Raw genomic sequence first — 15,773 nt, 5'->3', positions numbered from 1 at the left:
ATAACGACATCACATTTGTTTTGCCAACTTTATTTAATCACTGGTTAATCCTTTTCCAATAGCCTTCTCTAAAACAAGCCCTAATTTGGTTCACCTTAGGATTAATCTTGTTAAACATGGTACTGCATCCTAGGAGCAAACTTAGCTTCATTCAGCCTTCAAACATATTTCAGAACTTAACCATAATCGGTATGTCAGTGCACAAGTACATCAACTAAGTTTTTTTACGCGTGTGTTCTACTCGAGTTGGGAACTTCTAGCGCACATATATTACACCAACTCATTGATTTTGCAACACGTAACAGTTGAACCCACCATTTTCAACAAAACAACATGTACAGTTGTTCAACAACAGCAGATTTAAGCAAGATTTTTTATGCTATGAGGAAATTGCAAGTACACTGTTACTGGTGATGTATTATTGTGAGAAATCTATAAGAGACCATCATCTTGGGGCCTATCTGTCTGTCCCATTTTGGCTGGCCGTGGATTAAGTCAAGCCCATGGCCGGCTCACGATAAATGCGTGCTAACCACAAGAAAAGACATGAGCATACCTGATATGTCCCCACTGATTAAGACCTTTTTTTCTGTAGTCTTTATCTTCAATCAACATTGCTACCACATCTGCAACTTGACATATGGTAACAAAAGCACATATCAATTAAAAGTTTGCGTTTTCTTTCATCTTTCCTATTTCAAAAATTGATCTCATTCAGGGCAATAAATGCTCGCATCATTGCCTCTCATAACAGAAATTGCACAGTTCATAAATAACAAAGACAAAAGGCCTTTTCATCTATTCTGACTGTCAAGTGAGCTTCAAAAGTATGCTTAAATGGCACTGCCTGTTTTCGGCTACATGACAAAATATTACCATTAACAATGCAACTATAACATTAGCAAGAAGCATTAATTTTGAGGCAGCACCAAACATAATTTAACCAACTAAAATCTGCTGGGAGGCCAGCAAATTTTTGAAGAGGAAACAAAGGGATCTGAAATAAGAATTCAGAATAAGAAATTATGGAAGTCTTGTCAGGATAGAAATCCAATTCACATATATATCATTAACTCTGACTTTGATCTGGAAGTAGCAACACTGTAATCAAGTTCATTTCCTGTTCGACCTAGAATAGTGTCAATTTTGTGGCTCAATGTCATGGATCATCTCTTCATCTATGTTTGTCGCACCTAAAGTGCGCAAACTGTACTGAAACTTTAAGCCAGAATTTGTTTCGATGTTCTTGAAGTTCAGTTGGTTTCGGTGTTTTACAGTGTAAAACCCAAACCTACAAGTATAATTATATATGTGCATACATTAGTTTTATGTTTGATAATTTTGATGCTGCTCACCGAGTGAGAAGTGTTGAAAATTTGAATATTAGCTTTTTCTTATTCTTTACTGAAATCAAGCCTAGGAGAAAACAGGGGGGAAATTGTAAAAAAAAAACCTGGATATAACCTAATACCAAACTGACCAAATCGAAAAACAATGGTTGGATTTGATTCAAATTTAGGTGAGAATCATGGTTCAGTTTGGTTTTCATTTTCCTAACAAGTTTGGTTTTTTTGTTTAAAACCAAACTCACATGAACATCATAGCATATACATAGATGAATAAAATCAAAAGATTGCTAGATTAAGATTTACAAAAGTTTTTTTCGATGATTTAATACTACTCAGTAATTGCTAAACATGAATAAATACTTTAGCTAATTTTTTTGTTTCATTAACATGAGCATGTTGGGAGTTTTATGATTTCAATGGACATCACAAAAGTCTATTCTAATTATCTTCAGATGGCAATTCAGACAAAGATGAGCTCAAAGACTATTGAAACTCTTTAGTTTCTTATGAATATGTGTTCCTAAAAAGCCTCAAGGAAATTAACTACATATAAGATAATTTCATAATCTAAACTCAAAGAAACAAGAATGAAAGTTCTAGTACAGAATAAGCTGCCATAATAAATTTACAACATCTATCTCATGATTTATATTTCATAAAGCATTCAAGTAAATGACTTCATTTGACCTGATTATAATTCTTCATGGGCATCAAAGCTCATATCTTCAGGGGTCTCAGAGTTGTTGTACTCCTCGGAACTAGAACTCTGTGTAGAATCAAAGTTCTCATCCACAGGGGACTCATTGTTACTGGGCTCATCAGCTGGAGTCTCAATATTATTAGGCTCATCGGAGACACCACCGAATGTTGATCCTTGCAGATAGGAATCTTCGGCCTCAATGGATTTTCCATCATCAGGCTGAAAAAATTTATCATTTGAAGAATCTTCATAACCTTGGGTATCTGCCTGTTGGAACTGCATCATGTAATGAATTCCATTGACCACATCATACACCATCAGCCCAATCCTTCCACCCACCCAACTGCCCAGATGACTTCCAACTAAGTAACCGAACCTCCCAAACCTTTCCTCTCCAATAAAACCAAAATAATATGTGCCAAACAAGGTACCTGTGCCTCGAAGGAAACCCTCTGTTACTGTACCCCCATAGTACACTGCTTCAAAAAAATCCCATCCAGAAGATATTATTGGGCCAATAATACGCTTAGCTTTTCTTGTTGCCAGTTTTGCTGCCTTTGCTCCTTCTTTCTGGGCTACTTTAGCCGCATCTTTTGCAGCCATGCCTTGTGCAACTGCATCAGCCAGAGCAGCCTCAATTGCTTCATTCCTTCTATTTTCCACATGATGAGACCGGATATTATAGAAATAAAGTTTTACACCCTCTTTAACTGCACATGCTAGGGTTCCAGAACTTCCATCAAAACAATTTAAGAAAGTAAACTGCCCACTTTTTGATGCAGCTTCTTTACCAACCCACTGCCTACATTTTTCAGCTGTGTAACAAGAGATTATAAAGTAAGATATAGTACTAATATATTCATATAGAAAGAATGAAAGATGCACATAAGCAAAATGAGTTTAAGAAAGTAGTGATCAGTTTGATTGCAATATGAAAAAGTGGATTAATTTAATCATAGTTTATAAATCATATAATTAAGATAGATCTGATCCTCACATTGATGCAAGGCAATAGAGAGTGATTAGGAGTAGTTTAATTAATTGTTATTTTAGTTGTTATGGCCTTTACTTATTTATCCCTTTTGCTTTAGTTTACGGGCTTGGTTAGTCTATATATAGGAGATTTTTTAATGTATTCTCAAGTTGAATTTTGATTAATATAAAGCTAGGTTCATTTTCCTTTCTCTGTTCATCCGGTATTCAAGAGAGAATCGACAGAATTTCACTCTATTTGCGTTATTTTCCGGTATTTCGTTAATCTTAATCAACTTTATACGCTTCCAAGCATCACAAGCTGTTCGACCATCATACTAGTACAGAAGCTGCTGTTTATTGGGATGTCTAGCCATGTAATCATTTCAGGCAAGTTGCATAATAAGTCAACAGAGATACGAAACATGAGCAGTTTATTGGAACCTCAATAGAATGACTTGTACAGATCTCAATAGAAGTATAGAACCTCAAGATGTGCGACAATCATACTAGTACAGGAGCTACTGTTAATTGGGATGTCTAGCCATGTATGATCATTTCAGGAAAGTTACATGAAACGTCTACAGAGATACGAACATGAGCAATTGACAAGAAAGGCTAACCTATGTTTACACAAAGGCAAGAACTCTAAGTTGCTTAGATCTTAATCTTTCTAAAACTCTTTATAATTTAACACATAAGCAAACCTTAATCCAGAAATTCAGAAAATTAGGGAAGGTGGAGGGAGAACGTTAATAGCATCTTAGATGGATGAAGAGGGATTCTTAATAGAATGATAGTAATATCAACTTATCAATAGGTTATTAAAATGCACATGCTCATAATTGCGTTATGAATAAATAAAACTAAGCATGATCCAAGTTTTGATGACAAATCCAGCTCAATGATGATGAAACGATTAAGTATGAGGAATCTTGATCAGTGGCTAACAGGATGCTGTAGGTCAATGGAGGATATACCAAAATAACCAAGGATAAAATCATTACAGCATTCTCTTTAACAGAAATTAAGAATAAAAGAAATTGGTAAAAAAAAGATTTATATGGCTACCGGGGAAACATGAAGCCAAAAAGTGCAAAGTGAAGCGGGGGGGAGGTGGAATGAAAGGGAGACGACAGAAATTCAAATTTCTGATCAAAAAAGGTAATATATGCTTTGATGTTCAGGCAAATACAAAAGGACTCAAAGGAGTAGGTGTAGAATTTTGGTGGTTAGCAATGAGATGGAGAAACAAACTGAACAAAGAAGTGGCTGACTGAAACTTGTAACTTGGCATACATAAAAACAGTCAAAGGTTTGAAAAAATCTAATTTGTAGGACAATGCATAAGTTTGCTGGGATATATTGAAGGAAACGAAAAGTCAAAACTTTAAGCCAACCTATAGGAACAAAGGCCCTGAAAACTGAGACCTACAAAGGTATTTAGACAGACACCTTGAAGTGGTTTGAGAGTATTAACTGGTAGCTGACTTTTGCTCTCAATAAGATGTTATGACTTATGAGTTTCTCAAATTAGCGTCTATGAAACAGAAGTTAAGTTCATTGTCTGAGGCGTTATCTTTTTATGAACCCTATGCCACATATTTAGCAACTAATTTTGGTTAAACCGACTTAGCGTAACATAACAAACACGAAATACTTTAGTAAAAAATCTGCGGCTGCAGCAGTTTAAGAAGTTTTTCCAACTATTCATGCTTGGGACTTACCATATTATTGGGCATGACAGAATTTGTATTAAAGGATGAATTTTTATCAATGAACTGAATATCAATAAATACGGATTAATGTCTTTAAGAATGAGAAGCACCGATTTATCGTCAAAAGTGATCTTATGCTATCTGGAACGTTCGAATATTACAGCTGTTAAATCTGGAGCAGCTAGTACTAGATTGTCCAAAGATTACATATGCTTTTTGATACTACTGTACACATACAAAGCTACTTGAATGATTGAATCTAAGCATGATAGAACATTTATGATTCAATCTTCAAAACACTATTTCTCATGCTTACTGCTGTTAATAAATAGAGTCCCTTGTGCTATTAGTGTGATAAATGGTTGCATCTCATGAAATCTCCAGGCAAGCAAAACTTAGAGGATGTTTGTGTTGAGATTTTGGTGTATATGGAATTCCGGAATCATGACAATTTACCATCGTTTGTTTAAAACCGTGGGAAACAATTTTCGCTGTAAATGTCAAACTAATCATGGCAGAATTATTTTCCAAATTCTCTAATCAAAGAGATCTCAGAACTAGTTCATAAAAAGTGCAAGCACTCGAAATTTCCAATCTTAGAGTAGGTTTATAATGGTCGATGAGCTCCAGAAATATCAACTCTGTTACCTTAATCGGGACCCCTAAAGAGAGTGCATCAACACTAATTTGGAATCCTAAATAAGAGCGTCACTTCCACAATGCGTGGACAACAACTTTCAATCAGCACTCAGATTGAGCAATTAAAGCATGAGAGCAACTACTATAGCAAATCGAACAGTAGAAAGTATAATCTCGAAATCACAGAATAGACCAAAAAATTAGGGGGCGACGGAATAAAAATCACGGAAATAAGTAAAGAAATAGATTACCAGTGATGCTGAGAGCAATGACGCCAATAACAAACAGCAGGAAGTGAACTCTCTTCTTCAGCAGAATCGTCATAATTGCAGAGATGATCCAACAGTAATTGTGGAGAACCTAACCCCAAAATTCTAATACTAGTTCATCGCGATTGTTTGACTAGTTTTACCATGGATTTGATAGGAAACGTAGAAAATGAGAAATTAGCGAAGAAGAAAAGGATCTGCAGTTTTGATGATGGGAGAATTGAAATTTGGGGGGCGTGTAGCAGTTAACTGCCAATGTTGAATAACGATGAGTCGTTATCCTCTTGCCTAATTTATGAAGGATTTAACTATACACAAATTTATTGTAGTAGGAGTACTATAAAATAGATATTCACCCTTAATTTCTAAAGGATTTAACTATACACAAATTTATTGTAGTACAATAAAATAGATATTGACCCTTAATATCATGAAGTTTTTTTAAAAATTTTGTTTTTTTTTTCTTATAAATTTTTAACTTGGCAAATAACATCACAAATTTTATTTATGGTTGTTATTCCCACCGCAACGGATTCCGACTACATTAAAATGACATGGATGTTGAGTTGAGTTCGTGATTCAGGATTCAGGATTTCGTTATTATAGATGTACACGAACTCATCATTTATGTCATGTAGCTGGAATCTGTTGCTGGTGGGAAATAACAACCACGGATAAAGTTCGTGATATTATTATTTACCAATTTAAAAGTTTGTACGAAAAAAACATTTTTTTTTTAATTTCGAGGGCAATAGTCATTTTTAAGATGTAGAAAGAAAAAGTGATTGATGTATTATTAGTGGAAAATAAGATGGGATCCACCTAATAAGTTGAAAAGATTTACCAAAAATAGAAATGAGTTATTTTTGTAAGACGAATCAAAATGAAAAATAAGATTATTTTTATGGGACATGTGGCTTATAGTATAACTATAAGCTTGCTGAATCTATTTCTCAATTAATTGTTGGTTCACTTCGAAGATATGATAATCAAACTCTTAACACTTGTTTCAATTTACAGACTCGGAAAAGTTTATCGTGAATTTATGGATTTTAAGGGTCTGTTCACTTTCTTTGAGATGAATTTATTTGTTCATAATGAGACTTGTTGAGAATTGTGGCAGACTAGCCCACATAATTAAAAACTGAAGGCTGTGTTCAGCGACTAAGGCAATGTTTGTTTCGACAGTTTCCTGGAAATTCCCATTTTCAGTTTCCTGGAATTAGACCTAAGTATGAATTTGACTTATATTTAGAGGAAAATGGGAATTTCCAGGAAACTGAGAATTAGGTTGATATCCAAAATCCAAATTGTAGAGAAATGAGGAATAAGATACGTTGGCTCATGTTGAAAATCTTACGGTATGGTTAATTTAAAAAATGAATAATATAAATTGATAGTATTATTTTGGATACATAACTTCGAAACAAAGAAAATATGAGAGAAATAAAACTGGGAGATGAAAATCTATAAATATATATAAAGGGAATTTTGAAAATATTTATAAAACTGTCATTATAAATATTATAATAAAATAAAATAAAATAAAGACTTCAAAATTATAAATCATAAATTATATGTAATTGCTATGTAATTGGTTTAGTGGAGTAGTAGAGCACATGAAATCTTCCTATAAGTATTTCCTACATTGGGTAAAAGGGAAGAAGAAAAGCTCTGAAAATGAAAAGAAGTTGAAGAAGGATGAAGAAAAGACTCAGGCAAACTTATTATTCGATCCTATTTTCCAATAGTAAATATGATTTTCGTATATATTTCCAATGAAGCAGGGAGTATATAATAATATGAAAATCATAGATGAATCCTATTTTCATACTCCCTCCATCCCAAGATAAGTGACTTGTATTCCTTTTTGGGGTGTCCCAATATAAGTGACCTATTTTCATTTTTAGCAAAAAGTCATCTCTATTATTTTATTCTCCACCTACTTTATTCTCTCTTCTCTCCTCTACTTTTCCCTCTCTCATACTTTACTCTCTCCGCTTTAACTTATTTAAATATCATTTCTTAAATCTCGTGTCCAAAAGAGGTAGGTCACTTATCTTGGGACGGGAGGAGTATATAATAAAAACCCAATTTAGATGATAAAATCATACATTCTTCTTCATTAATCGCTATTTTCATACTCCTAAGCCAGCTGCTGACAATCAATCGCCATCGTTAAAGGTAGCAATAAAATAGAATAAAATCATTTTCCAATCAACTCCATTTTCAATTCTCGTTGCTCTGTTATTTCTCTTTCCACTTTACCAAACCTAATCCTCTTCCACGACTCCAATTCAAAATCAAAATTCCAAACCTCATCCTCTTCCACGACTCCAATTCAAAATCAAAATCCCACTTTATTTTATGCTTTTTTGATTGGGGAAAGTAGCGAAAATGGTGGTGCGGAAGGTGGGGAAGTATGAGGTGGGGCGGACGATTGGGGAAGGGACATTTGCGAAGGTGAAGTTCGCACAGAACGCGGAGACTCGGGATAGCTTGTGTATGAAAATGCTCCAACGAAGGTTAAATCGGGCTTAAATGCACAAAACGACGCCGTTGCCCAATCATTTTTACGGTGTCCACGTTGGACAATTTCGTGCCAGAATTTAAGTGGAAATTGAGTATTCAGGTCGGGTTGGCAAATCGCATACGAATCGAAAGTTGATGGTTTTAAAAACAAATTTGAAAGTTCATGCGAAAAAAATAGAATTCGGGAAAAGTTTATGGTTTTTAAGACCAAAAACCTTTGTTTAAAAGGGTGACACCAGACTGATGATGGTTGGCAGCACCATGCCCAACACAACCTCAACCGTGGCTTTACCCACTTTGATCTCTGGTTTGTCTATCTGACTTGAAATTCGCACGGTGCTTGAAAATCGCACGATGCTAAAAATTCGATCTATTATTACTGCTGATGCGTTACTATGGTCATCATTGTTGAGACCAAACTTGAGTTCATACATTGTGTGCTTTTAGCAGATGGACGATAGATTTTGGCCATCTGACATTGTTTAGGAGGCGAAAAATACAATTCAGGGGACGACTGATTTTGGATTTTGTGCATCTGACTTGAAATCCGCACGGTGTTTGAAATTCAAAATCAAAGTCATTGATGAACGATAGATTTTGGCCATTTGACATTGTTAGGAGGCGAAAAATACAATTTAGGGAACGACAGATTATTGGATTTTGTCCATCTGATTTGAAATTTGCACAGTGCTTGAAATTGGATTGATTGTTACTGCTGATGCGTTATGATGCTCATCATTGTTGACACCAAACTTGAGTTCATATATTGTGTGATTTTAGCAGATGGTTGACCTTCTTTGCGTGAGTCCAAAGCTTGTTAAAAATCTATCTATCCTAATCTAAAGTGACAGTTTGGTAAAAATACCATACTGCCCTTTTAGACGGGAAATATGAAGCTGATGTGTAATTATCTCTTTTCTGTATTTAATTATTTGTGTTTACGTATAGATTACTTTTGTGTTTTGTGGTCTGCAACATCTAGGTTTGTATAGGCTTTAGGTAAAGAAAATTATTCTATACTCCCTCCGTCCCAGATGAAGAGTCACTTTTTACCATAAAAGTCCGTCTCAGTTTAAGAGTCAATTTTAGAATTTTTTATATTTGGTCATACAATTTTACCCCATTCTTCATCAAAATTACATAAAAATGTCATTATCTACATTAAAATAAATCAAAACAAAAATCAAAAGTCAAAAGGGACCCACCTTCAACCAACTCCACCATCTCACTTCATTTATTACACACTTTAACTCTTTCTTAAAATCTGAGCCATAAAAATAAGTGACTCCAAATGTGGGACGGAGGGAGTACAATATTTTGACAAAGCACTTGCAGATCAATAAATCAGTTTCCAATGCCCTTGTCCCTGAAAAAAAAATTATTATATATTACTTCGTCCCACTTAAGATGACACGTTTTTCTTTTTAGTTTGTCCCAACTAAGATGACACACTTTTTTGGAAACTTTCTCTATCCAATTAATACACTTAACCACTTTTTCTCACCTCTATTAAAATATTCATCTTTATTTTTCTCTCTATTTTAATACTTCCACCCATTTTTTCTCTCTCCAATTAAACACATTAATCAATAACTCCTAAAATCCCGTGCCGGCTAATGAATGTGTCATCTTAGCCGGGACGGAGGGAGTAGCATTCATGTTTAAAAGCTTTGATGACTATTAATACAAATTATCTATAACGAAATTGATCTTACATTCATAATTTTCAATCCTATTTTCCCTGGAAAAAAATTGTTCATATGTTAATAATGATTATTAAAACCTAACATGTTTATAAACATAAAAAGAAAATCTATAAAATTAAGACTAAAGCATGCGTTTATTGTGCGTGACTTGATTACACAATAATCAAGAGCTTTCCCATGTTACCAATGCATGTATTTATTTATATATTGCAGTTATTCCTTTCTTTTATTCCTTTCCACCTACATTAAATTCCTTTATACATCACATTTATATAACTTTGTAAGTATCCAATTAAATTAAAAACTGGGATGTGTGTTACTGTGAATATGCATTGTATAATTATTTGGCACACATTATATCCATAAGTGAAGCTATTTCACGTTATTCCCTAATCAATATCGTGTCTGTAACTAATGATTCAATATTAGACCATCTCCAAAGGTACACTAAAACTTAAAATGAGATAGGTATTTAGCTCTAATAGTACTCAAAAACCAATCCCATTTTTGGTTTTTGAGAAAAAAATACCTATCTTTAAGTTTACACTAAACTTAAACCCAATTTTTTTTCAAATTTTATGACTAAAAAAGGTATAATAGAGAGAATATTCTTTTAAGTTTGAATTTACTATAAATGGTTGGAGTAAAATCATATTTGATGTGACATTTACACTAAAATGAATTTAGATTTAGTGTAAATGGTTGGAAATGCTCCTGGCATACAAGGTGACTAAATCTAAAGGGCAATATAGAGAATAAATAAGTTTTTAATAGGGCGGCAATACACCCAAATCACCGATATTCATTACTCTTCCACGCTTATTTTTCTTTTTTTTTTTCCCTTTCCAATGATCTACAACAGCAAAAAGAAATCCCTTGTCTAGACTCTAGACATATCAAATTGCAAATTCATTCTATGGATTGAAGTGTCTAGCTAATAATTTTTTAATAAATACTCCATGATTATATGTATAAAATAAAAATTAAATATACTTAAACATTCATTAAAATTTTGAGCAATGATTAAGAAACTGAGAGAGGATGCTCTTGGAAAGGGAAATATGGTAAGTACATTGCCCAAGATTAATTCTTCGTCTTGCAGATTCTGGTTTGGTGGTGATATTTAGGATCAATCAGAAATCGATGAAAAGGATATCAATTTCACCTCAATTTTCGAATTCAATGGGACATCAAGAAGAGTCCTCATAAGTATTAAAATGCTTTCAGTGGCTATTAAATTTAATAAGACTTACACATACTCCATCTTAAACCTAGAATTTGATATGTTTGTATATTTACATAACATGACAAAAATCTTAGTGCTATGGTATTTGAGGAGCATCAAAGGGAAAATGAGTTGAGCAAAACTAATTTCATTCAAATCATCTTGCTCACTATTGGTAAAGCCAATGCACCAGGTTATAGAGATCATATAGGTTGATCTCTATGTACATTGTAATAGACATTAATTCAGAGTTGTTAAAATAAAGTAGTGCTTTTTGAGGTTGTTCTCATGCATATTGAGCAATGAAAAGTAATGTCATAGTGCAATACATTTAACATCCGTGTTTTATTTGAAACAGATCTTTGAAAATATGGAACGAAGTAAGTATTTAGTAAAGCGAGTACAGAGTATGCTAAGATGCTTAGTAAATCGTGCCCAAAATACGGCATAAGACAATGATGACCTTTTCGAATTCAAGTCTAAACTCCACCATCTCATTGGAACTTTAATTCAATTTTAGAAGGTTTGGTTCCCATTTGTTGTTGATAGCGTTAGAGTAGAATGAATAATGTGATTCCAATTAATGCATATATTAAACTGATTTTGTTGATGTGTACGGCTGAGCTCTCATGGTACAAACCGTACAGTTATACCGAGTAGGGATGTCAATTCAACTCTAATTGACTAATTCTATAGAAATTTGAAAACTCTCTCTTTGTAAACAAAGAAAGTTATCTTGAATGTGGAGTTATTATTGTAGGCCCCTACCATACGATGAGGCAAGTAATAGTTCAATAACTTTGCCTTATCTTTAGACCTCATTAAGTACAAAATGAGCAAATTATTGAGAAACAAGAAGAAACTAATAGTGCGTATCTATGTGAGTTGGCCTTGCAGTAGTGTGGTAATAATGTCTGCAGCGTTCAGTTCTATTTTTGCAAACAAAATTGTTTTAATGGCTGTATATTAACTGTTGTCTGTCTATTTGATTTTTTTTTTCAGATTTTCAAAGCCTGGTTTTTAACTAATAGTAATACACATACATATTCAATAAACTAATTAATAGAAGCGACCAAAGTTTGGTTTCAAACCACCATATCATATTACAACAAAAATTTGGATTGTTACTTTACAATCTAACTACCATTTTCATATCTCCATAAATTGGAGATATTTACAATCCTGTGGAATAGTACACATCGAGAAGAGCATCCAAAGTTTCTTCTAACAAATAAATGGGAATTACAGACTTTCATAGTCTCGTAGATGTAAATATGTTTGTGTGTGAAGATGTGATGAGAGAGAGAGAACAAAAATGGAGGATCAAGTATAAAAGACGAGAGGCAATCAAGAGTGCAGAAGACAAAATGGAAGGAAAGAATTCATAGGCGGTCGATTGGGGTAAAATCAATGGATTTTGATTTGGAAACCAATAAATAACCGACAAAGATGGAGACGGCTAATGCAACAACAGAAATCACAAAAGCAAAGGCACTGGCTCCATCCCAAGATCCTACTTCCTTATGTGTGGAATAGCCCCGAACCACGTCCATCGCCACCCAATCACAGCTTACTGTATAGTGAGCTTCACCATGCCATGGATTTCCTTCACCTGGGTACCACAGTGCAGCCGAGAATTTGCTTGACTGTCCAATACTGAATTGGGCATCCTGCACTCACACCAAAAAACACATAACTCTTGCTTCTAATAAATACCAGCACTGTGACTCAAATAAAGTACAGATTTAACTGGAGAGATGAGACAAACCTGTTGAAGAAGATCCATGGTTCGCAAAGGCCGAGAGAATTCAAAGTAATATGTGCCTTTCTGACCAGATGATCCATAAGGACTATCAACCTCAATATATCCTGTCAGTTGACGTATCATGCGTGTTATAAGAAACATGTCATCTTTAGTAGAGAAACTTCGTTGATGTTTTCAGTCTTCTTCGCTATATTACCAGAAGAATAATGTCTTATATTTTCTCAAAACTAATAAGTAAAAAGCAATACCAAAAGAAGATATAAAGTAATATGCAGATCCAAACAAATAGGAATTAAACGGAAATCATTAATGCAACATAAAAGTATATATATGAAACACTTAACTTTAGATATAAACCAACAAACAAATGAACAACAATGGTGGGAGTATGAACCAAAAGTATCTTTTTACAATAAATTGACTGCAAAAAAACGTTGCATTTTTTCTGGAGTTACCTCCACTCCATGAAGTGGGCCTGAAAGAAAACAAAAGAATATAATCTTTGCATATTTGAGAAATACTAACCCGTATTGGTCGAAAAACTGCTGTGCCACCATGCACCTCTCCAGTCGTTCTGTGCAGCAGAACTATTTCCTGTCAAGTGAATCAAAATGAAAACTTGTGTCAAATGACTCTACAAATAAACCCTATAAAGTTGCTCAATTGATTAATTAGGAAAATATATACAAAGCTCATGAAAAAGAAGGAAACTGGAAGCTCCAAATGCTACATATATATTGATATCATGTAAGTGTATGTAAATTATATACCTGAAGGACCACTACCATCTATGTTTCGACAGTGTGGATTCCAGGAAAACATATCAACCAGACCTACACTGTAAAAGACAAATCAAGAAATAGCCTTTGGTTAATTATCGTAGTGATAAAATGGGGCCCTGTATAGAAGATTAGAAGGGGAATGCTATTGACTCTACCTGTCTTCTTTACCCTCTTCATTTATGGAATTGCCACCATACAATCTTCCTGGAATAGAGTTTCCAATAGAGAAGTGCATGATGTCAACTTCATGGCCACGGCAATTCGTGTAGTTGCATGTATTGGGTGATTCCTTGCATCCACCCATCTTGTTTCAAAAATATTAACACATGTCAGATAAAAGATGAGAAAAAAAACATTTAGGGTAGATGAAAACTGGTATACAAGTATACAACGTACATTATGATAAGTAGCACTCTCTCCAACTTGAAACATCAAAGCTACTGATGGGCACATATGGTCATCACTGCATGATTGATAATCCAACAGAAATGGGAAGAGGCATTCAGTTTTCAGTAATAAGTCACTATCACTAGATCAAATTACTAAGACGGAAGTAAGAGCAACATAAAGTAATACTTAAATAATAATATTAGGCTTTTTTCCTTTCTAGCAAAACTCAGCTAATGACATCAACTACAGAAAAGTTTCAGATCATGTGTCTGTATAGCATTTGGATGGATTTTTAAAGGCCATTGAACTTCGTTTCCGGATTTCCGCAGAAATTAACATAAACCATATTGAATATAATAACAGAACCAAAAACAGGGGATACAAAACTACTTTTCCAAAAGTTCTTGCCGCAATCCGAGCTCTAAAAAAGACAGTAAACTCAGTTACTCAAACGCACATCAAGCCGCTGTAGGATCATGAATGGAGAAAGGCAACTCACCCTTTGGAGTATACATAATCTCCAGGAACTTGCAACATGAAGTAAACATCCGCTCCATCATGCAAAGCCTATATACAATTATCAACCTATAAATATCACATCTCAAAAGAAACATAAAAACATCTATGCTTCGTCATTTCCAACCATACATAACTGAAATCCAAAAATCGATACGCAACTTGGTAAAACAGATTCGTTGTGTATGATCATTCACAAAGACGGACAATGCAAATATTTTTGGTAACAAAATCAACAAAAGAGGTATTGTTTGCACATGAAAGTTCTATTGGTCAACATTGAAATTACCAGTTGAGTAAATCTGAAACAAGAAATCCCATCTATTTGAGCTGGCCAACAAGCTCGTAACTATTAGAGGCCTCCAAATTCAACTTCAATTTAACTTCAAACAAAAATCAGAACTCAGATGCTAAGATTTTTTATTTTTCCCAAACGTCACATTTCCAACCACCAAAAGCTGTAGATCCATCTATGCATAAAACGGAAAAACCTCGATTCCATTCCAATTGCAACTATAGATTCCCATCTAAAACAGTTTCTGCAATCACAACTAATACGAAAATAAGTTCATATGTTGGAAGTTAAGAAACAATTACCAAATTTGAGTGAGTGTTTTACCTTAACGGTCAATTTTCCCGCTTTGTACTGTTTATCTTGATCAGGATCAAGCGCTGGGCGCAGCGGGAAGTCGAAACCGTCGACGTCGGCCCAGTCGTCGGCGCGGCCGTCGATAGTGACGATCCCGGGCCTGAAGTGGGCGGAGATTCGGGCCTCGTCGTCGGGCTCGCAGGTCCACTCACCAGATTCTTGGTGAGAAGCCGCCAAGACTAATAGGCAGCCGATTAGGAGGTGACGAAGAAACAACATATTGAGTAGAGTAGCCTGGAAATTCTGGTTTACGGAGTTTCCAATCTTGACTTGCCTCCCATTAATAAATCTTCAAATTCACCTTGTCCCACTGTTTATATTGTTAATTCTACTATGATATAATTTAATGTTAAAGTGCATACACGATGGCTTTAGGCTAGTCATAGGCCGGCTATAGGCTAGCCACAGACTCCTCCTGCCACTTTATTATTAGCACTAAAATTCCTCTTGCCACATCATCAGGACAAGCAATAGGCTAGCCACAACAATCAAAATTATAAAACAACTAAATTTACGGAATTAAACACAAAATACAGAATTAAATTTACGATACATATACGG

The 15,773-nt window shown here is 34.5% G+C and overlaps 2 protein-coding genes across 3 annotated transcripts; both read right to left on the bottom strand.

The window, feature by feature from the left end:
* Window positions 1–287: 287 nt before the first annotated feature.
* Window positions 288–5,944, bottom strand: LOC125217521 (uncharacterized). 2 transcript variants are annotated; one of them, XM_048119036.2, is made up of 3 exons: window positions 5,630–5,944; window positions 2,037–2,864; window positions 288–626 (listed from the first exon to the last, which is right to left on the bottom strand). In XM_048119036.2, exons 1-2 carry the CDS (start codon window positions 5,700–5,702, stop codon window positions 2,041–2,043), a joined length of 897 nt encoding a protein of 298 aa, XP_047974993.2. In that variant the 5' UTR covers window positions 5,703–5,944; the 3' UTR covers window positions 288–626; window positions 2,037–2,040. The 2 variants fall into 2 exon arrangements, with proteins under 2 accessions (XP_047974993.2, XP_047974992.2); XM_048119035.2 differs by lacking the exon at window positions 288–626 and having other exon boundaries at window positions 1,889–2,864.
* A 6,244-nt stretch (window positions 5,945–12,188) lies between these two features.
* Window positions 12,189–15,513, bottom strand: LOC125185474 (uncharacterized). The gene is made up of 8 exons (XM_048082004.2): window positions 15,183–15,513; window positions 14,547–14,614; window positions 14,054–14,120; window positions 13,813–13,961; window positions 13,646–13,713; window positions 13,401–13,469; window positions 12,879–12,979; window positions 12,189–12,780 (listed from the first exon to the last, which is right to left on the bottom strand). The coding sequence occupies exons 1-8, from the start codon at window positions 15,429–15,431 to the stop codon at window positions 12,493–12,495; spliced, it is 1,059 nt and encodes a 352-aa protein (XP_047937961.1). The 5' UTR covers window positions 15,432–15,513; the 3' UTR covers window positions 12,189–12,492.
* Between the last annotated feature and the right edge of the window lie 260 nt (window positions 15,514–15,773).

The sequence above is a fragment of the Salvia hispanica genome, chromosome 1, assembly GCF_029641045.1.
Source record: "Salvia hispanica isolate PSC_SH4W2 chromosome 1, Shi_PSC_v1, whole genome shotgun sequence".
Lineage (NCBI taxonomy): Eukaryota > Viridiplantae > Streptophyta > Magnoliopsida > Lamiales > Lamiaceae > Salvia > Salvia hispanica.
This window is presented reverse-complemented; position numbering and strand designations above follow the sequence as displayed.